This window comes from Mixophyes fleayi, chromosome 4 (assembly GCF_038048845.1).
Source record: "Mixophyes fleayi isolate aMixFle1 chromosome 4, aMixFle1.hap1, whole genome shotgun sequence".
NCBI lineage: Eukaryota > Metazoa > Chordata > Amphibia > Anura > Limnodynastidae > Mixophyes > Mixophyes fleayi.
This window is the reverse complement of record NC_134405.1, coordinates 50,295,804-50,319,037: the sequence shown is the minus strand read 5'-3', so window position 1 is coordinate 50,319,037 and position 23,234 is coordinate 50,295,804. Positions and strand designations below refer to the sequence as shown.

Genomic DNA, 23,234 nt, shown 5'->3' with positions numbered 1-23,234 from the left:
ACCTCATATCTTCCTGCATTTTATTACCAACAGAATTTGGGGGTAGGGGCAGCAGTATAACACTACCAGTGACCTGGGGTCTGTATTTTATTACCAACAGCATTTCAGGGAGGGGGCTGCATTGTTAAGACACCAATGATTTTGGGCTATATTTTATTACCCACATAATTAAAACAATTGATCTGGGGGTCTATATTTTATTACCAACTGAGTTGGGGGGGGGGGGGGGTGCATTATAAAACCACCAGAGATCTGGCGTCTATATTTCATTAAAGAGGGGAGGGAGGGGTGCTTCATTATAAAGTCACCAAAAATCTGATATAAATGCAATGAGAAAAAAAGTAAATTAATAGAAGATAAATTATTGGATGTCATTGCAAGGAGAAAAGGGGAGAAAATAAATTTATTATTGTTTATATAGCATCACTATATTATGCCGCAATGTTCAGATGCTATTTTAATCACTCAAACCCAAACTCCACACATATAGAAGGAAATTAGAAAATGAAAATTGCAAAAGTAAAGGAGATTAATGAATAAATAATACTAATAAAAATGTCAAATGAAATCAATAAAAAGACCAGATCAACTCATTTATATCTATGGAAATGTAAGGAATTCACAACCCCTTTTTTCCCCTTTCTTTGTTGTCATTTTAGTTTTCAGGGAACAAAGAGTTTCTAAAGTATACAACACAGTACTAACAAACTGGCAGCACATCTCCGGAGAGAATGAGCAAGAGTAAGTATGACATTTGTTGTTAGTTATTGTGATAATGTTGTAACAAATAGTAATGCAAACAGTGAGGTTTGGTCTGCACACAAAGGAAATGTAAATATAATAAACTGAACAGAAAAAACTAATTTCATCACTCCACTGAACACGTTTCCACTACTCCACAGTCCATTGTAGGTGTGCTTTACACCACTCCATCCGACGCTTGGCATTGGTCTTGGTGATGTGAGGCTTGCATGCAGTTGTTCAGCCATGGAAAACCATTCCATTAAGCTCTCGCCGCACAGTTTTTGTGCTTACATTAATGCCAGTGGAAGTTCGGAACTCTTCAGCTATGGAATCAGCAGAGCGTTGGCGACTTTTACGCACCATGCACCTTAGCAGTCGTTGGCCCCGCTCTGTGATTTTACGTGGTCTTCCGCTTCATGGCTAAGTTGCAGTTGTTCATAAACGCTTCCACTTTCTAATAATATCACTTACAGTTGACCAATGAAATATCTAGCAGGGATGAAATTTCATGAACCATTTTATTGCAAATGTGGCATCCTATCACAGTAACACGCTTGTAGTCACTAAGCTCTTCAGAATGATCCATATTTTATCACAAATGTTTGCAAATGGAGAGTGTATGGCTAGGTGCTTCATTGTATACACCTCTGGCAACGGGTCTGATTGAAACACCTCAATTCAATAATTAACAGGTGTGGCCAAATACTTTTTCATTTAAAAATGATGGCAGTTATAGTCCATTTATCATGCTGCCTACATGGAGTTGGCACGTTATTATGACAATGTCAGCTGTCATTCTGCTGTTATTCAAACAATGTGATGAACACTTTAAAACATTCAAAGCCGACACATTATAAAGTCAGTTCCAATAACCGCTCGGTCTCATGATTAATTTAAGACATAAATGTGGCTGAACCAAGCAGTAAGTTTTGTGGCAATTTGTAAATGACCTTTATTATCTCCAATTGTTGTCTAGGGAAAGCTGACCAGGAAGCTAAGGAAAAAGTAAAGGCCAGTGAAAGAGATTCCAAGGTGCCAGAAAAAGTATCCACAACGCAGAAGACAGGTAAGAAGCTAGAAGGGAATGGATTTGTTCCCTCAGTCTGCATTACTATTCCTAACACACCGCCGGTTCAGCATGTAGTAATAGAGATACATATCCCCTGTTAACATGAAAACCTGGGGGGTAAATGTATCATCCTCCGATTTTTTCAAGTCGCCGGAAATCGTTGACTTTGCATTGAAAATTTAAAGCGGCGATGGCTTGTAAAGGCAAACTTGCCTTTACAAGCCATCACCGCTTTAAATTTTATCTGCAAAGTCGCCGATTTCCGGCGAGTTGAAAAAATTGGAGGATGATACATTTACCCCCTGGTGTAAAGGGGTGAAATAGAGAAATGATGACAATATTTTCTGACATATATGAACTCCAGTTATTGAGCTCAGAAGTACACAGTTTTTAAGATCTGTATAGTCACTATTTGTTATATTTATATATATTTAATGAATGTAAAGAAATTACATGAAAAGTGGTTTACAAGAGGGTGTGGCCTAATTGTGTAGAAAAAAAAACATTAATTCTCTGTACTCACCAAATACATCATTAATGCTGTTCTAACTACCTCAAATTGTATTATAAAACAGGAAATGTTAGTTTCACATATTGCAATACATGTTAAGCTGACAACTCTCACCAAAGTCTTTTCCTTTCTGGTCAGTCCTGCTCTAAATATAAACATGAATTCTTTCAGATTTTTATTTTTATTTTTAATCTTTATATTTATTGAAGAAACGTAAGGAACAACAAATAAGAATCAATAAAACATTTTAAAGCAGCAAAAAAGGACTTTTTCACTTTGTAAAATAAGGAAGGGGGGTGGTGGAGAGACAGGGGGGACAAGGTTGGGTAGGTACATAGCATTTTGCAACATCAGGATCCCCGTTGAGAATTAATTCAATTAATAATTCATAAATCACTTTGACAAAGTTAAGTTTGTATAGGTTGAAGGATAATATCCAGATTGAACCCAATGGAAGCCAAGAGAAGACAACAAGCATGTTCAATAGATAGTATTTGTGTTTAAAGCTCAAGAGGGAATTGGGGTCCTTTCAGAAGGTGGCCATCTCCTTCTCTCCTTAAAGTACCAATGGGTCCATATAGCATCATATTTAGTTATTTGTCACATCTGCAGTAAGTAATGTCCTCCATGCATGCAATATGTCAGACAAAGGGGCATATTCAATTAGGATTCGCAGCGGCGATTACACGCGACCGCACGGGTCCTAGTACCGCAACATCGCGGATTTCTGTGCGGCCGCGAATCCTAATTGAATATGGCCCAAAGTCTTTGATAGCTGGAATAGAGGAGGGTACCTGTTGTTTCCAGTTTTTAGTTATTAATGATTTTGCGGCTGTATGTATGAAGTCAGTTTGTTAGTTTGACTACTCTAATCTTGTGGGAGTCAGAAGAGCAAAAGGTCCATGGGCCTTTGGGTACAGGTTGCTCAGACATCAAGTTAATAATTGAGTGAACTTTTTCCCAGAATAGGATTATATGAGGGAAAAATCCACAAAATGTGGAAAAATGTGCCTCTATGTCCACAGTACCGCCAGCAATCCGGTTTTGAGATTGGAAGCTTTTTAGATATCGTCTCAGGAGTACAGTACCATCGATAATATATCTTATATGTTGTTTCTTGGATATAGAATTAGTAGCTATAGCTTCCCTCACCTCTTCCCAATAGGTATCATCTGGGGTTGACCCCATATCCCTTTCCCACTCTCTCTTATGACGGCTTTGAGAGTCAAGGGTAACATCAATGAGTAAGTTATAGGCTATAGAAATCATACCTTTTTGTGTCTGGGTTTTTAGGCATATGCTTTCAGAGAAAGTGAGCTCCCTCAGAACATCCGTTGAAGAGACATGAGAATGTGTCTAACCTAGAAAAACTGAAAATAGGGTATTTTTGTTGAATATCATGTACAGATTCCCAGTTATTTTGTATATTTTGTATATTAAGGTCATTAACCCCTCTTATCCCTGCATCTCATCATATCTTAAACTGTGGATTTCCCCAGATTGGGGCCATAGGAGAGATTATAGAACACAATTTAAATTGGAGTTTACTTTTATCCCAGGAGGATAAGGAAAATTTGAGAGAGGATATAGAGTTAAATTTGGACGGTCTATTATTTTTAGGTTGTCCTCATACAGATGCAAGGAAATTGATATATTTAGTTTCTATATTTACCCAAGCAATAGCATTGGGTGGCTCAAATATTGCAGCTACTTGGCTTAGATGTGAGGCCCGATAATAGAGCTTTACATCTGGGAAGGACAGTATTAAACAAAGAGTGGAGGCAGAGGACCAAAATGTGTGAGAATTTTTTATAATAGGCTGTAAAGAAACTATCTGGCCTGGGGATTTTGCAGTCTTCTGACCTTTAATAACCTGTGTAATTTCTTCGAAAGAGATTTCTTCATTGAGTTGTTGGACAGTTAATGAAGTTAAATTAGGGAGTCTTGCTTTTCGTTTGAAGTTATCAATATTTTAATTTTGAATGTTTTGATCTAGGTGATATCATTTCGAATAGTAGGACTGAAACTCTTGTCTGATTACTTTAGTTTTATATGATATGTTTCCTTTAGGAGTTCTAGTTGCCAAAATGTTGTATCTTTACCCTCAGTCTAGAGGCCAAAATTCTATTCGCCTTGTCTTTTTTTTTTCATAAAAAGATTGATTTAGCCATTTGAATTTTTTACCGTGTGTTCAGAATTCAATCTGAATTTTAACACTATCATTTCTATGCTTTTTAACTGGGTTGATTGTTACCTACACACAGCGTTTAAATGGACACAGTTTTTGAAATAGTACTCCTCAAGTTATATCATCAATTAGACACCTAGGAAATCACCTGACACAAGCTGCAAGACTGTGGCATGAGTTGTGTCAGATTAGTATGTATTGCAATATATGGAGCTATTTTTAGTGCAGAACATAGCTTGAAGTAGCTAGAATAATTATTTAATTGTGTCTTTAGTGAGTGCAGAGGATAATAGTGGATAGTATAAATTAATGACACACAGTAAATGTATTTGTTAATTAGAAACAGTAAGTATGATATGCATTGATAATGTCTTAAATGTCAGGAGTGACATTGCTACATCCTTTTTAGTTTTAAGTATTTGTGCCCTTGGACATTTTAAAAATAAATTCCTTTATAACTGTTTAACAATACAACAATGTGACAGGACGGCCTTACACCGCCATGCAGTTTGCAGGTTAGGCGGCTTTATGGATTTGTCTTATGACCCTTTTTTGTACGGGATTAGGCACATTTGTGCAAATGTAAGTTACCTTTTTCTCTTTCAACCTATTTAGGGCACAGTGCTTAACCTTGGGGTATAGAGTGCTAGAGTAAGGCACTAATTCTAAACTTAAATTTATTTAAACCCTTAACTCCTCCCCTTCTATATCCCTGTACCAACGCAACCAAAATGGTGGAGCTGGCCTGGTCTAAGGCACCAGCTCAGTCCATTGCAGAGCTGACAAGGCGTGAAGCGTGTCCTATTGGGGTAAATGAACACATCCATCACAATTTTCTCCTAGGGACTCCAGTGGTGGACGCCCCCTTCTTAGGAAGCCTTGCCTCCACATGTACCAGGCAGTATAGCAACAGTCTAGGAGCCTCCCTTAGTCTGAAACCTTGAAACATTGGTACAGTGGTTGGGACGAGTATCCTCCTCTTTGGAGCAGCACAGGGCCTTATCTGTGAGGAGTGTGTATGTTCTCCCTGTGTCTGCATGGGTTTCCTCCGGTTTCCTTCCACACTCCAAAAACATACTAGTAGGTTAATTGGCTGCTATCAAAAATTTACCCTAGTCTCTCTCTCCCTCTGTCTGTCTTTGGGTGTATGTTAGTGAATTTAGACTGTAAGCTCCAATGGGGCAGGGACTGATGTGAGTGAGTTCTCTGTACATCGCTGTGGAATTAGTGGCGCTATATAAATAAATGATGATGATGATGGAGAGGTTGTTTGAGATTTATGAAATACGCCTCGTAAACATCAGGGAGACGCAAAGGTCTATTTTCTAGGAGATTCTGAATCTGAACTCTCCTCTCAGGAGGAAGGTAATATTCCTGGGGCTCACACTATGAGAGCCTGACAAGATGGGAGGATGACTCATGAAGCAGCAGGTGGTTGAGGAACTGGTGTTAGCTGTTAGACAAGCCCTCTATATTCAGGATGCAGAGGAACCTGAGGTTCTAGTTGTTTCCTTATTCAAATTGAAGATAGGGAGACAGTTTGTTTTCCTTCATCTTTAACAGAAGCAGTCAGACAATCTCTTTGGCCGAGGGACAGATGATGAGTGTAAAAGTACTGTAAAAGTGTTAACTTTTGAGGGGATTGTCCTCTTTGGTACATAACTGGACAGGATCATCTCTCGGGTCACAGGAGGAAACAGCTATTTTCTCCCTGTTAATTCTCCAAAAGGAGAGTTTGGTCCTTTTGTTTCCCAAGGAAAATTAGATTAACTTCCTGTACGTCCAGTTCTTTTGCCACATGGGTGATCAGTAAAGGGGTTAACAGGCTTGGTGATGCAGGTGTCCTGGTTCTGAGCCAGCTAATAAACAGACTGCATGACTGGAATCCTACCCACCCAGAAAGATTTGTAGTGGGGTTCTGTGTCTTGCTTTTTGGTGACAGTCGTTCAGGTCCTCTTTGCACATGTAGGTCAGAGGCATTATAGAAAGAGATTATGGATCTCCCGGGGGCTCTACCCAGGTGGTTCTTCTCCACACACCACCTGAGAGACAAAACCAGAAAACTTGTCCTTCAGGGGACCATTCAGTCTTTATTGTTTGGAGTGATTGTCCCAGTCCCAAAAAAGCAGGAGAGATTGACTATTATTCAAACCTGTATATTTGTACTGAAACCGGATTTAGGGCTAGATTTACTAAACGGCGGGTTTGAAAAAGTGGGGATGTTGCCTATAGCAACCAATCAGATTCTAGCTATCATTTTGTAGAAGGTACTAAATAAATGAAAGCTAGAATCTGATTGGTTGCTATAGGCAACATTCCCACTTTTTCAAACCCACAGCTTAGTAAATCTGGCCCTTAATCTTTCAGCCCATCCTGAACCTGAAGTCCCTAAACTTGCATATGTAGGTGGCCAAATTCAGGTTGAAGTGCGTTCAGTCAATGCCATGGAACAAGATATGTTTATCACCTCCATGGGCATAAAGGGTGCATATCTCCACATCCCAAACTGGGAGGAACATTACAGCCTTCTCAGGTTTGTGGTGAAAAAATCCCATTACCACTTCAAAGTGCTACCTTTTGGTCTAGTCACAGAATAAGTTATGGCGGTTTAGTTTTTTATGGTCGACAGGAGTAATAGTTACATACCACACCTGGACGGCCTATTCATAAAGGTGAGCTCTGGCTATCTTCTCCACACCCATTTGCAGATTACAGCGGAAATACTGGAATCAAACGGCCAGACTTGTCCCATACCAGTGCATGATTTTTCCGAGCCTGCCCTTTGACACCAGTTATCATAAGTGTCTATCGACTGAATTATATATTTTTGATTGGCCCTCAACCTCCACCGTGGGAGAAGGAACCACCACTCGGCTTTTACAGTGAAAATTAACTACTATTCCAAAGGTCAAGATTTTTCTTCAAGGGGTTCTTCACAGCCTTATGTTCCGTTGGCAGTTGTTTGGAACCTAAACTTTGTCCTTTCGGCGCCACTAAAACCGTCATTCGAGCCTATAGAATCTGTTGATCTTAAATTTGTAATCTGGAAGGTGTGCCTATTACTTGCTATTGCTTCAGCAAGACGGATGTCTGAATTGACTTTCACCATATCTTGTTTTTCACAACAACAGAGCTGTTCTGTACACCAAGGGCTAGATTTACTAAGCTGCGGGTTTGAAAAAGTGGGGATGTTGCCTATAGCAACCAATCAGATTCTAGCTGTCATTTTGTAGAAGGTACTAAATAAATGAAAGGTAGAATCTGATTGGTTGCTATAGGCAACATCCCCACTTTTTCAAACCCGCAGCTTAGTAAATCTAGCCCCAAGTCTTCTTTCAAGTCCAAGGTGGTGTCTAAATTTCATCTGAAGGATTTATCCTTGAATAGAACAGATAGGCACCTTATGCTTTATAACATGCAGATGATAGCCAACAACAAAACAAACAGTTGTGAGACGGATCAAAGCTACAATCCTCAGGCTTATATTTCAGAGGGAACTTCGGTTCTGGCTAACATTACATCTCACTCTACCAGACCGGAGAGTGTCTCCTGGGCAGTGCAGCATGGAGCCTCAGTTGAACAGTTATGTTGGGCAGCAACGTGACTCTCTGTCCATACCTTTACCAAATGCTACAGGTTCTTTGTCTTTGTTTCCAGAGATACTAGCTTTGGGCGAAAAGTTTTGCACACAGTTGTGTCTGAGCAGACCCTCTCCTAGGGGCATCTTTGGATCATCCCCAGTATTAAGCAATGTTCCCCAAATAGGATTGAAGGGAAAAGAGGATTTTTGCATTTACCATTCAATCAATTTCTCTGATTTCATTAGTGGGACATGTTTCCACCCCTTTGTACATTCTGTTTTTTGGTTGAGTGTTGTTCTTACTTCATTGGTTATCTCTGTCATATTTTATGGGCTTTGTTAGTTAGAAAAATTAAGGAGCTATTGGTAGATGGGTATAGGGGATATGTGGCTAGAATTCAAAAAAGTTTAGAATTAGTGTCATACTCCAGCACCAGCGCCCTCTATACTCCAAGGTTAAGCAGTGTCACTTAAATAGATTCAGAGAAATGTATTTTACGATAAGTACAAAAATCCTCTTACTGTCTCCAATTTTTGTTTAGGGAAAGCTAACCAGGAAGCTAAGAAAAATGTAAATGCCAGAGAGAGTGATTTCAAAGCACCAGAAAAAGTATCTACAACGCAGAGGACAGATAAGAAGCCAGAAGGTGAGAGAGGGTAAAAATTTGGTACAGAGATAGTGTTGTGAATCCTCACAGTGTCCACACCTTTAAGAGCAGACTTCGGTTGTGACCATCTAGACCTGCCAGGATTCATCTTAAAGAATTTGGCGAGCAGTCAGGGCCGGATTAACCCGATGTCTAACTGGGCTACAGCCCAGGGGCCTCGGGCATCCAGGGGGCCCTTGAAAGTGCTCAGCAGCATTATTGATCGGGGCGCCTTAATTTACATGTTTGAAGTAGTTTGAAGATGTATTTTTCCGCAGTTCACAGCAGGCTGATAGGTGTATCTACATTTAGACTAATCAAGCAGAGCACCTGATGAGCTCCTTTTTAAAGGCGAGGTGGGAGTGTCAGCTGTTCATCAATCCATCAAGCGATTGCTGTGGGAGGAGTGTAAATATAAAAACCTGTCTTTTTCTTTTGTGCAATTTCTTTCATTTTTTCATTATCTCCCACACAGCAGCCACTCACCCGCTGCAGCCATTTTCCTTATCTCTCCCCTGCAGGCATTTTACTTACCCCCTCCTTCAATCATTGTCCCCTCTGCAGCCATTTTCCTTACCTCCCCCTCTGCAGCCATTCTCCTTACCATTTTCCCACCCTGCATCCATTTCCCCCACCCCCTGCACCCATTGTGCCCCCTGCAGCCATTTTCCTTACTGCCCCCCTACAGCCATCTTCCTTAGCTCCCACCCTGCATCCACCAACCCCAGTGCTGCCAGTTTCCTTACCTTTCTCCTTGCAGCCATTTTCCTAACCAACACTCCCCCCCAGCTATTTTCCTCAAACATCCCGCCAGGAGCTATTTTTCTCACCTACCACCCCCCAACCCTTCCCCCGTGCAGGTAATCCGCTTGCCTGTCAGTCGGGGGGCAGAGCATGCTTAGTCAAGTCTCATGAGATGTGGAAATCTCGCGAGACTTGGCTAAGAGCTCTGTGGCTGCAGTGAGAGGCAGCTAACAGCATCTGATTTGCTGTCAAGCTGCCTGTCTACACAGTGACAGTCAGGGCCGCCCCCTTTGGATCAGAGGTGGCCCTGATGATTCCAGACAGCCACAGAGTACATTGTTTTATTATATAAATAAATCAATGCCAGCAGCACCGCCCCTGCAGCCTGATCAGCCTATTGGTTCATCAGGCCCTGCAAACAGTTTTGGGGTGACATCACCGACATCACAATTAGTGGCATCTCAGATGACATAACAATGTGTGAAATCGAATATGATCTCAAGATAGGTAACATCTAATGGGTGACATCACAGTGAGTAGCACAAAAATGGGTGATATCAAAATTATTGTCACATTAGATGACATCGCTGATGACCTCACAATAGCTGACAATAATGATCTCACAATAGGTGACATCACAATAAATGGCATTTCTGATGGCATTTGGAATAATTGTAATTATATTTTATTGGGGTATTTGGTTGAAGCTTACAAGATTGGATCCCGTACAAAGCTTACAAGATTGGATCCCTTACAGATGAAGAACCTGGATGTTGGTAAGTATTACAGGGGTGGGGGTGTTTTATTTATTTTTATTAAATGTTTTTTACGAGGTGTGTGGTTTATGTAAATTTTATGTTACTGTACTACAGGTGACAATGTGCCCTGGCAACCATGGGTATGCTGGTGCTTGTAGTACTACAAGCACCAGCATGCCAAACTGTTAATGGCAGCCTGGACTTGCTGGGACTTGTAGTGCACCAACACAAAATGGTGTTTTTATTATTGACATCTATTTTATTACCCTACACCCACTACTGGGTACCCATAGGGGGGCCCGCTTTTGGACCCCAACTTTCTAGGGAATCCACCCCTGTCCTAACCAGCCTCGGGCTGGTTTGTCATTATGGCAGTGGGGCCTCATGCTGCCCGTTCCCCTGCTACTAGTACCACCTAGTGCTGCTTGTAGTAAATTCGGGTGTCCCCCTGATTTTACTACTACCAGCCTAGGCTGGCAGCACTAGGGTTAATCTGTTTTGGATGGGGGGGGGGGGGGGCATGCTGTTTTTTTTTTATTAATTAATTTCTTTTTCCACCTTATTGTGCCACCAGACCGGTGCAAGCACATAAATTAGACCCCTAGGTGGAGCAGGACATATGGCTGAAATCCAGTGCACTTTTCAGTGCGCAGGAGATTGACTCAGATGCCGCTGCATGGGAACACCTTTACTGTACATTGGCTACTTGAATCTGCCAAGTCCCTACCTCGTTCACTCCCCTAAATCACAGGCTGTAGTAAGTGCTGTTTGTGCTCCTAGATCATCCGGTTCTGTGCATGCGCAGACAGATTTTGTGGATGATACTCAAAAGAAAGCCAGTTACGCTCCTTAATGACTCAGTGCCGCCAATACGAATCCCTTTCTTTTTCTTCTTTTGTGAATTTACATGTGTTCAGGAGAGCACCACCACATTATAAATTAGATACATTTATGATACGTTCATTTATTGTAGTGTAAGTTTATATTTTTGTTTTTAAAGTGTGGGAAAGCCATCAGTTAACCAACTCTGCTTTCTTCCATCAGGTTATATCTCATCCGACATTGGAGATTCAGTCATAGAGGACTCGGATATAGGCAGTACTGGTACTTCAGGTAACATTGACTTAAATTTAACACATCATGCGTAGCTGTGATACTGTTTGGTGGTCTGGTTCTTCAATGTGTCCCCTTTCTTGTAAGTACCATTGGTTTCTGTAACGTCTGTTTTTGTCCCACTCTGGTACATGTAGTTTGACTCTTCTACTGACTCACTCAGCAACTGACAGGTCAGTGCTGGTTGCACTTTGGTTGCATGTTCCAACTGCTTCAGAATAACTGGCTGAGAATGTGGTGGGGTATACACTGGGGTGCATGTTTAATTACCACAAACAATAGGCTTTTATGCAGAATCATGGAAAGTTTTGTATCAAAGAGAAAATATTCCTGATTTGTATTTATTGTTTGCTCTCTGTTATCAGGTAGTTACTAACTGGTATTAGTAACTAGTATGTCTGTAGTGAATATGTGTCCCTTTCCCACTGCCATGTGTGCATGTTCCTTGTATGATGTCCTCCCAACCTTATTACTTGAATATACTTGCTAACTCTCCTGGGAGACTCCCGAAATTTGGGTTGGTCTCCCGGGAGAGCAGGCAAATATCCTGCATTTGGCAACATGCTCCTCAAAATGACGCCATTCGCAGTGAATCGCATCATTTTGGCCCTGCCCCCCGCGAAAAAACTGCATTTTGTCACGGGGCGGAGCCAAAATGACACAAATTACTGCACCCCGACCCTCCTGGCCTCCAACCACGCCCTCCTGCCTGGGATCTCCCGGAATTAGCTTGCCAAAGGTTGGTAAGCATGTTTAAATAGTTGGTAAACTGTGAGTACTGTTAGCAAAAGACTTATGGCTATGAAAGATACTTTTCTCAGTTTCAGTGTCTTACACAGTAGTGGCATGCTAAGAGCGGGTCTGTCCATACCAAACAAGAGAAACAAGATCATGGGGGTGTGGGCCTCCAGCCTTAAAGGCATGGACGTTAATTGAAGATCTGCCTATTTCCCATGCTACAGGTTCTGGTACCTCCCATGTCTGAATATATGAGTCGGGCTGGATCATAGGAGGGACAGAAGGTGTTGCCACTTCCTCAGCGTCACTTAATACCTGTCATTTGTATCATTTGTTTGCCAACATAATTGCAACATGTATATCCTATTCCAGTTCCACTAATTGGATCAGTGATTTAACAGGCTCATGTGTCTGTGCTGTGGTACACATATCACTGAACATAGGGAACAAGGGTTCCTTGTGATGCGGTGGTGCATATTTCAGCTATTTAGGTTTGGATGTGGAATCAAATGGCATCATAAGGACGATACCATTTCAATAAATTATGCATATCATTTCACCTGTTAAGTCCTTTAGCCTTAATGCTAATGCACACACCCATATTCTCTTACACGCCGTATACCATCTCTAACTGAACTCCATGGAGTTATGTCCATGAGCTCAGTGGGACTGAAGTACACTTTAGCAACACACTATGGCCAACAAAGCATCATCATCCCCTTGCATTTGCCTTATTTTTGTTATGTGTCAACATACCCTAGGAACTGTGGTAATACTTCCTAAACCAATCGCTCCTTCTGCTGATAACACAAACGTGTCACCTCCTAGACGCCAGATATGTAGCAACTACATGAGCACATTTTCTCCTTGTTTTATTTAAATTTTGCTAATAAATGGCCTAAATCTTCTGCTTTGTAATTTTGTGTTTCTTTTGTCATTTGGTGTGACAGTGATTGTGCATGTCTAGTGTTCTTTAACACCGCAATCTGATAATACAGGTGAACTTTCTCCTCTGCTAGTTTGTGTTGCCTCTTCTACATTCTCGCTAGCCTGTGAACCTTACTTTACTTAATGAGGCAAAACATTATTTGACTTATTTTGCAAATAAATTCCATGAGACTGGTGGAGATTATGATGGTGATGATGCTGACGATGATCACAGTTTTTAATGAACTGTAACTGTTTATGTTTATTTCAGAGATGTCAGCTGGAAAGGATAGACGACAGAAGTGTATTCTGGTCATAGTAATTCTTTTAATCCTCTTGTTACTTATTTTGATTGGATTTACAAGTCTGCTGTTTATATACAGTGAGTGTTTCTTGATAGAGTTATAATACACAAAAGATGATAATATATGTATTAATTCCTGTAAATAATGTATTTGCAAACAATGAATTCTAATGTCCTCACTTCAACATTCATTAGCAAAATGTATATATTATAAGACACTCCCTACTGTCAATTATTACTGATATTAAAAGTCACCTAGGAGATCTGTGACCTGTATAAAATGACACCATTTGTGGCTTTGTGACTTTTATGTTCATAAAGCTCCTATAATTTACTGAAGGGGCACATTATCCCATACCTGTTGCAGGGATTGAGAGGTGGAAGAAACAATCATTAACAATAAATGTTAAATTCCACTGGAAAATATATTTATGCACATTACACACACACAGATATTCACAATTCATGGGAACATAAACAGACATTCAGTTTCTGTGATGCTTCAATCTGTCAAAATCAGAGATGTTCACTGAACCCCGTGTTCTGGTTTTGGTTTTGGTTTTGGATCTGGATTAACTTCATGTTTTGGTTTTGGTTTCGGATATGTATTTTTTAGAAAAATTGATAAAATATGCTAAAATCACATAATTTTGCTCTTTTTTTGTTCCTACATTATTATTAACCTCAATAACACTAATTTCAAGTCATTTGCAGTCAATTTTGACCACCTCACAGGTCACAATATTATTTTCATACACTTTCTTACAAATACTGCAGCGACCTGGCTGAATGCTAAGCGACAGAGCAATGACACAAACACACGGGAGTTCATAGCACACCTAGAAAATATTGGCACACAGCAGTGGCAGAAAAGAAAAGTGGTGCAAGATGGAATTGTCCTTGGATCATGAAACCAGTTATGGTTCATTTGATCGCTCCACCCATTCCTTGGATAACTGTGGTAATTCTACAGCAAATAAATTGCGACGAGCGCTGACCCCCCCGGGATGAGGGATTTTATCAGACCCAGACCAATCCAGGGTGCCAGACAATGCACTGGAAAGAGCCATTGTAATTCACAGCAAAAAGGAGGTTCATCACTGAGCTTCGAATCAGCCCCAATTCCCCAAAAAATATAATATAGTTAGGTACCTTTCATGTAAAGTGCAGATTACATACACTTTGTGCAATACTGATGAAACAGCAGCAAAGTGGAAGGTAATACATATACACGTCTGTTTAGACATTCATGCTTATATTACTGTGGCTTTACAAAGGCTACAAATGGATAGACAACTGTTGTCAGGATTTAGCTAAAAATAATTCCACACATAAGAGGTGGATTTTTTGGTCTTATGTTCAGGCAGGACAATGGCCTTTTTATCATGTGCAAGAACTGCTTCCAATGGTGTAGGACTTACACAAATAACATCATAGTCATCAATATCCTCATTAGCGCCCTCTTCGGCTACACAAATATCCCGCTCATCCTGTTGCAATTCCAAAGTGGCATCCTCAATTTGTGTATCACCGGCTACACTTGGGCTGTTCAGGCACAAATCTGCAGAAATGCTGAAAGGGGCCTTCTTTATGGGTACACTATCAGAATGGTCAGAATTACACATAGCACTCGTGGATAGACTCTCCTCAGGGATTTGTGTCATTTCTGAATCTGAACATACCTTTTCCTCTAATGCCTTACTGTTTTCTTCCAGCTCGGCTTTTACACGTAAAAATATTTGGACACCACTTTTGGAGTCCAAATGACAAGGTCTTGCTTGGCCACCACTGACAAGAAAATGCCTCAGTGATAGTTGCAGAACTAGCACTCAAAGAGAAAGGGGAAGGCCTCATTCTTTCCTTGCCACTGCATGTGTAGAATGGCATGTTGGCAGATTTTTTTTTTTCTGCAGATAACTTTGCCTGGATTACAGTTCTTTTTTTCTTCACCAAGGTGAAAGGTGATTTTTTACATTTTGGTTTCCCTGACTTACAAACACTATGCACTTTAGCATAGGCTTTATCAGATGACGTAGAGGGATTACTATCATCATGACTGGTGCCAGCAGCTGCTTGGTGCTCCTGCTCTTCTGCGTACTGCTGTGAATCCATTTTGATAACACCGTACACTTTGACTGCAAATTCAGAAGACCAAGCCTGCCAGCTCTCCTCTTTGTGTGTAACCTATATAACACCGTACAATTTGACTGCAGATTTACACCAAGCCTGCCAGCCCTAGTATTTGTATTTCAGCAATGACAATTAGCAATGGTGCAATTTTACATCAAATTCAGAAGACCAAGCCTGCCAGCCCTAGTATTTGTATTTCAGCAATGACAATTAGCAATGGAGCTCTCTTCTTTGTGTATTACCTATATAATACAGTACAACGTGACTGCAGATTTACACCAAGTCTGCCAGGCCTTGTATTTGTATTTCTGCAATGACAATTAGCAATGGAGCTCTCCTCTTTGTGTGTAACCTGTGTGTAACTGTACAATTTGACTGCAAATTCAGAAGACCAAGCCTGCCAGCCCTAATATTTGTATTTCAGCAATGACAATTAGCAATGGAGCAATGGAGCTCTCCTCTTTGTGTGTAACCTATATAACACCCTACAATCTGACTGCAGATTTACACCAAGCCTGCCAGCCCTTTTATTTGTATTTCAGCAATGACAATTAGCAATGGAGCTCTCCTCTTTGTGTGTAACCTATTTAACACCGTACAATTTGACTGCAAATTCCGACGACCAAGCCTGCCAGCGCTGGTATTTGTATTTCAGCAATGACAATTAGCAATGGAGCAATGGAGCTCGCCTCTTGGTGTGTAACCTATATAACACCGTACACTTTGACTGCAAATTCAGAAGACCAAGCCTGCCAGCCCTAGTATTTGTATTTCAGCAATGACAATTAGCAATGTAGCAATAGAGCTCTCCTCAGTGTGTGTATCCTATATAAGTTTTGGTGCGTCAGCTCCAAAATATTGCTTTTGACATGTCAAGACATGTATTGTTAAATAACATGGTAATTACTTGAAGCTTCAGTATAGGTAATGACTGAATTGTCCATTAAAATGTGTATACTGGGCTAAGTATAAGACATTTGTACTTGAGCTTACTCTTTCACAAAATTCACTCCAAAAGGGGCAAGCATTAACAACATTTAGATTAGTCCTAAACATTCTGTTCTAAATCATCTTGAGATCAAACATGTCCCTGCTGAAATAACTATTTTGCTTTATATAGAGGATATATGTAACACTTCACCAGACAAAATAAAATATTAAAGTCTTTGGATGACTTGGATGACTCAGTTGCAGTACTTCACTCATGTATAAGGCACGTGTAAAGAAACAGAAAACAAATATTGTAAATATATATTTTACAATGAATGTAAGACAGCCTGAAAGCAAAGTTTTGTGTCATGCTCCTCAATCCTTTTTTATGCATAACATAACTGTACTAGCTTTTGCAGCTGCAGCTTGGCACTGAGTACTGCTACTCAGCTTTCTGTTTACTAGTACTCCTAAATCATTTCCCATTCCTAATTTCCTTATTGTATTTAATATACTAGTAGAATAACTATTACAGTGACCTAGGTATGATAATTTTCCCATAGTGATTTAAAAAACATCTGCCATTCACCTTCCTGACTTATCAATTCGTCCAAAGCTTTGTATATTTCCGTAAGGTGCCCAAACATGCTGAGGTATCACTGTTGATGTCAGGTACATGTGTGTGTCCAGTGTCTGTGGGCTGAAAATTACCACAATACCTGATCATTTTGAAGTTGAGAGAATGATTTACGCAGGAAGAAAGCCGCTGTAAGTCTTTTAGTGCGGTCCTCTGCCAACGTCACTAACTGCCTGCAGTGGAGTCGGAAGTGACCTGAGGGACCAAATCGAATCTTGGCTAATTTTGTCATTAACATGTAGTAGCAAAGATATCCACACCACTTGAGTCTATTAATTACTTATTGACTACTGGTATATATCCCTCATTCTCCATTGTCATGGGGATGCACTCCCAGAACAAGTATTAAATAACAAAAGAAAAAGAAAGTTCTGATATTGGAGGCACTATTACTGTCTATACCAGTACAACAAACTCCCCTTCAATATGTTTATTGTATTTTTATATAAAATATTACATTTTATGTCCATTATTAAAATAGTATCTTTTTTTTGCATGGTAATAATTAGGTTTAGTATTGTGAAATATAAGATTAAAGTAACTGATGTAGGAAGTAAGAAATCAATGTAAATAGATTAAAATAAGGGGAAATAAGTTATTACCCCCCTATTAGGTCCTCTATATGCTTTGTGTCTCGGTATAAATCACACTATTGGTTATTTCTTTTTTCTTGTATTGTTAATTTTATTTATTTAATTTTATTTATATAACAAGAATGTGTGTAGTGGTATTAGTATGACTGTACATATACATAGATGTATTTAATTGATCTCACATACACATTACATTCCTATTATTCAAACAACCAAAATGGGATTGTATGTATCTCAGTACATTTTTGATTGTGATAACAAATCAATATATTTCTTTTATATGACAGTGTTCATTCTAGGTTATCTATTCCAATTATTCATGATGTAGCAACAGAGATTCTTCTATCTAGTTGCCTGTTAACCTAGATATTCCATTTTACTATTAGCAAATTGTTACAGTATACACATGTAAGTGCCAGTAAGTATTGCATACATTCACAGTATAATATTACAGCTGATTTCAGCCCCTGTTTGATATTTATTGTTATGATATAACACTGAAAGTCTAGTGTTGCTAGTTGGAATGATACTCTGTAGCCTTTTTTAGTTAGTTTTTGTTATATTAGTGCGTGTACTGCTTTTGTCATTACTGACATTGCGCTGATAGGGGCTGTTCTTTGTTTGTATGATCTCACAAAGTAAACTTCTATGCAGCATATGCAGCATCTTATTCTGATCATTGTCACAGCCCCTTTTTGCTACTGTTTGTTTGATTTACAGATAGCCTTAGGGGAGCTTTTCTTCATTGTATAGTAAACGAGACACAGAGGACCTAAAGTGCTAGTCTCCTCCGATGTACGTTTTCACAGGAACAAAGATTTGGTCATAATCATGTGGCCAAATTGAATGTTAATCCTGTCGCTTGACTGTTTACTTCTCTGCTCTGTGTCAATAACCTCATATAATTTAATTTCATCTCCACATGGCACATATGGACTTACCTTTCAGGCCCCCACTGACAGATGTTATTACCTCATTGACAACTTTAGCCTGATCTGAATAACATTAATATTGACCCAATACTTTTTATTTCTCAGACAAATTTCTAACTATGTACTTTTGCTTTCCCCAGGTCCTGATATTGTCATCTTATGTTCTACTCCGTAGCACCATAGCAAACTCTTTCAAAATATCCAAATATATGACATCAACTGCATAGCCATCTTGTCCCAAAGTTATGCCCTATTAGAAACTAATCAGCTTGGTCTGCCATGATTGCATGATGGTCTGTTTTATATAGTATATTTTTGAATATCTTCACAAGCCCTTCAATTATGATGCTTCGACAAACAACAGGATTTCTTGTCTATAAAATCCTGTTTGTAATTTTGTTCTTGTGTATTAAATATTACTAACTAATCTGGCTTTCACCATTCTTGCAGTACAGATCAGATTATAAATGCACTTATGAATATGGTAAATAGAAAATTATCTGTTACTGAACCTTACATTATTAACACAATGGGTGGTTGCTATCTGGGTTCTGTATTTTATCAATTTTAAAGTGGTTTAAATGTAACTGTATTTCCTTTTGAGTATGGTTTAATGGTGTATTTGGGTTATGGTGACTTAACATATAAATAGCATTTTTTTGGTCACATATATTAATGCTATGTTAGGTATTTTTGTTTAACACTGGTGATTATCGCTGGCAGTAAGATTCAGTAATGGTGACTGAATAACCTGTTTAGTAGTTGTAAAGACGAGATCAGATGTAGAGTCTTTTTCCATTGATGAGTGTCAATGGCTGCATTGGGTAATGGCCCCCTTGGTTTTCATCAGTATTCTGTAAGGGTGTTTTGGTTTCAGTGCAAGGAGACCGGAAGGAGTCTCGCCAGGAGGCTGATAACAGACAAATGCTGTATTGCATTAATAGAGGACCAATATATAGTGACTAGCCAAAATGTCAGGGCAGGCAGTAGTGATACAGTCATAAAACAGGTAGCATAGGTATATGACATAGGTAATGGTGGAAGGAATGTTTTGCTTTGTGTTCATTAAGTAATTTTGTGGAACTGAGTGTAAATAGTCAGACAACACCCAGGCCTTAATCTAAAAAGTCTGCCACTCTATAGACACTTTCTCTGTTGCCCCATTCTCCCACCCGTCCATTGTTGTAGACCTCCATGTGGAGGGCTACAACAATGGAGGGGTGTCAGGTTCTGCCTGCAAGCCCTTTGCATTGCATGCTGCTTTGCCTGGCAGCTCCTGCCTTTTGGACATTATTATTGTGTTATATATATATTGTGGTAGTACCTCTATTCATCAGAGGTGCTGCTACTGTGCCTTCCTTGTTAGTACTAGGGTTTAACCTCCTCATTAATTATCTCCAGCACCTGGGTGTTCCCTACTTAAACCTGTCACTCCCAGCATACATTGCTGGTTATTGTTGTTTCTTCTCTTGGTGATGTTCCTTGCTGCTGTGCTGAGCTGTTCCCTGTTGTTGCTACATGTTCCTTTTAGTGCTCCTGGTGCACCTGTTCTCAGAGATCTCTACTAACTACCTGTTCACCTGCAACTGCCGTGTTCCTGTTACCTGCCTTTAGTATCTCCTTGCAATCCATGTGCTTTATCAACATCATCCGGTTTGTACCTTACTGCATTCTCTGTAAACGTATATGCAATAAATATTGTGTTTTCCACCATATTCTGGGTTCCTTAGCTGGATTTTGCATTGAAATGTGACAGTATAACCAGCCGCTACAGCATGCTTCCCAGAGGGCTTCTCTTTTACGGCTCGCTCCAGAGAGGGTCTTGTCCCTTAAGTCCTCTACAGAGACATTACTGACAGTTCAGCCCGAGTTTCCGTCTAGTCCGGTTCAGCCCGAGTTGCCATCTAGTCCGGTTCAGCCCGAGTTGCCGCCTAATCTGGTTCAGCCTGAGTTGCCACCTAATCCTTTTCAACCCGAGTTGACACTCGCTGCGGTTCAGCCTTAGTTGACACTTAGTGCTGTCCGCTCTGAGGCGTCTCACTGTGCTGTCCGCTCTGAGGCGTCTCATTGAGCTGTCCGCTCTGAGGAAGCTCATTGAGCTGTCCGCTCTGAGGCTTCTCACTGCGCTGTCTGCTCTGAGGCTTCTCACTGCACTGTCCGCTCTGAGACTTTTAACTGCGCTTTCCGCTCTGAGGCTTCTCACTCTGCCACCCAGTCCGGGCCTGCTGCCAAGTCTGCCGCCCAGTCCGGGCCTGCTGCCAAGTCTGCCGTCCAGTCCGGGCCTGCTGCCAAGTCTGCCGCCCAGTCAGGGCCTGCTGCCAAGTCTACTGCCCAGTCCGGGTCCTCCTCCAAGTGTGCCCAGTCTGGGTCCTCCTGCAAGTGTGCCACGCCCGAGTCTTCCTCCAAGTGTACCCAGTCCAAGCTGCCTCTTGCCGAGGGTCTCCAGTTCAAATCGTCACCTACCTTTGAGGGGCACCTTTCTCAATTTAGTGCTCTACTGAGGGTTTGTGCTTCTTATCTACCGTTACCTGGCCTTGTCAGTGACCCAAAGAGACAGATTTTGTTCTTCTTTGCAAATTTTAAAGGAGAGGCCATGGAATGGACAAACCCTTTGGTTGAGACTAATCACACCATCCTATCTGACTTGCAACTATTTGTTGAGGCAGTAATCAACAAGTTTTCACCATCTCTTGCAGTGCCAAATTGTGGGTCACCTGTGCATTCCGTAACACTACCCAAAACAACAGTCCTAGAACTACCTTTGTGCTCCTCCCAGTTGACTCAGACTCCAACTCTGAGGAAATCCCGTAAAAAGGGGGAGGACGTAAGAAGAGAGGAGGGTCTGCAGTGCTTCAACTTTGCTCTGGCATGACTTCTTTCACCTTCCCGCCCATGGACGAGGACTTTTCTGCCGGGCCCCTGGACTATGATTCTGATGAATTTAACCATTTTTGGTAATCGGGCATCTGGAATCCGCCCCAAGGGGGAGGGGGTACTGCCAGGATCTGCCTGCAAGCCCTTTGCATTGCATGCTGCTTTGCCTGGCAGCTCCTGCCTTTTGGACATTATTATTGTGTTATATATATATTGTGGCAGTACCTCTATTCACCGGAGGTGCTGCTATTGTTCCTTCCTTGTTAGTACTAGCGCTTAACCTACTCATTAATTATCTCCAGCACCTGGGTGTTCTCTACTTAAACCTGTCACTCCCAGCATACATTGCTGGTTATTGTTGTTTCTTCTCTTGGTGATGTTCCTTGCTGCTGTGCTGAGCTGTTCCCTGTTGTTGCTACATGTTCCTTTTAGTGCTCCTGGTGCACCTGTTCTCAGAGATCTCTACTAACTACCTGTTCACCTGCAACTGCCGTGTTCCTGTTACCTGCCTTTAGTATCTCCTTGCAATCCATGTGCTTTATCAACATCATCCGGTTTGTACCTTACTGCATTCTCTGTAAACGTATATGCAATAAATATTGTGTTTTCCACCATATTCTGGGTTCCTTAGCTGGATTTTGCATTGAAATGTGACAGTATAACCAGCCGCTACAGCATGCTTCCCAGAGGGCTTCTCTTTTACGGCTCGCTCCAGAGAGGGTCTTGTCCCTTAAGTCCTCTACAGAGACATTACTGACAGTTCAGCCCGAGTTTCCGTCTAGTCCGGTTCAGCCCGAGTTGCCATCTAGTCCGGTTCAGCCCGAGTTGCCGCCTAATCTGGTTCAGCCTGAGTTGCCACCTAATCCTTTTCAACCCGAGTTGACACTCGCTGCGGTTCAGCCTTAGTTGACACTTAGTGCTGTCCGCTCTGAGGCGTCTCACTGTGCTGTCCGCTCTGAGGCGTCTCATTGAGCTGTCCGCTCTGAGGAAGCTCATTGAGCTGTCCGCTCTGAGGCTTCTCACTGCGCTGTCTGCTCTGAGGCTTCTCACTGCACTGTCCGCTCTGAGACTTTTAACTGCGCTTTCCGCTCTGAGGCTTCTCACTCTGCCACCCAGTCCGGGCCTGCTGCCAAGTCTGCCGCCCAGTCCGGGCCTGCTGCCAAGTCTGCCGTCCAGTCCGGGCCTGCTGCCAAGTCTGCCGCCCAGTCAGGGCCTGCTGCCAAGTCTACTGCCCAGTCCGGGTCCTCCTCCAAGTGTGCCCAGTCTGGGTCCTCCTGCAAGTGTGCCACGCCCGAGTCTTCCTCCAAGTGTACCCAGTCCAAGCTGCCTCTTGCCGAGGGTCTCCAGTTCAAATCGTCACCTACCTTTGAGGGGCACCTTTCTCAATTTAGTGCTCTACTGAGGGTTTGTGCTTCTTATCTACCGTTACCTGGCCTTGTCAGTGACCCAAAGAGACAGATTTTGTTCTTCTTTGCAAATTTTAAAGGAGAGGCCATGGAATGGACAAACCCTTTGGTTGAGACTAATCACACCATCCTATCTGACTTGCAACTATTTGTTGAGGCAGTAATCAACAAGTTTTCACCATCTCTTGCAGTGCCAAATTGTGGGTCACCTGTGCATTCCGTAACACTACCCAAAACAACAGTCCTAGAACTACCTTTGTGCTCCTCCCAGTTGACTCAGACTCCAACTCTGAGGAAATCCCGTAAAAAGGGGGAGGACGTAAGAAGAGAGGAGGGTCTGCAGTGCTTCAACTTTGCTCTGGCATGACTTCTTTCACCTTCCCGCCCATGGACGAGGACTTTTCTGCCG

General features: G+C 41.3%; 1 protein-coding gene across 3 annotated transcripts in view; it reads left to right on the top strand.

Annotated features, from left to right (window-relative positions):
• Positions 1-23,234, top strand: part of LOC142151373 (lectin BRA-3-like) — a 55,441-nt gene that overhangs the window by 241 nt on the left and 31,966 nt on the right. For 2 of the 3 annotated variants that reach the window (XM_075206943.1, XM_075206942.1), the window contains exons 2-6: positions 660-741; positions 1,721-1,810; positions 8,635-8,739; positions 11,286-11,354; positions 13,291-13,401. In XM_075206943.1, coding sequence (XP_075063044.1) covers positions 732-741; positions 1,721-1,810; positions 8,635-8,739; positions 11,286-11,354; positions 13,291-13,401 — 385 coding nt within the window. In that variant the 5' untranslated portion in view covers positions 660-731. The remainder of the gene's footprint in view (positions 1-659; positions 742-1,720; positions 1,811-8,634; positions 8,740-11,285; positions 11,355-13,290; positions 13,402-23,234) is intronic. The other variant, XM_075206945.1, reaches the window with a different exon arrangement.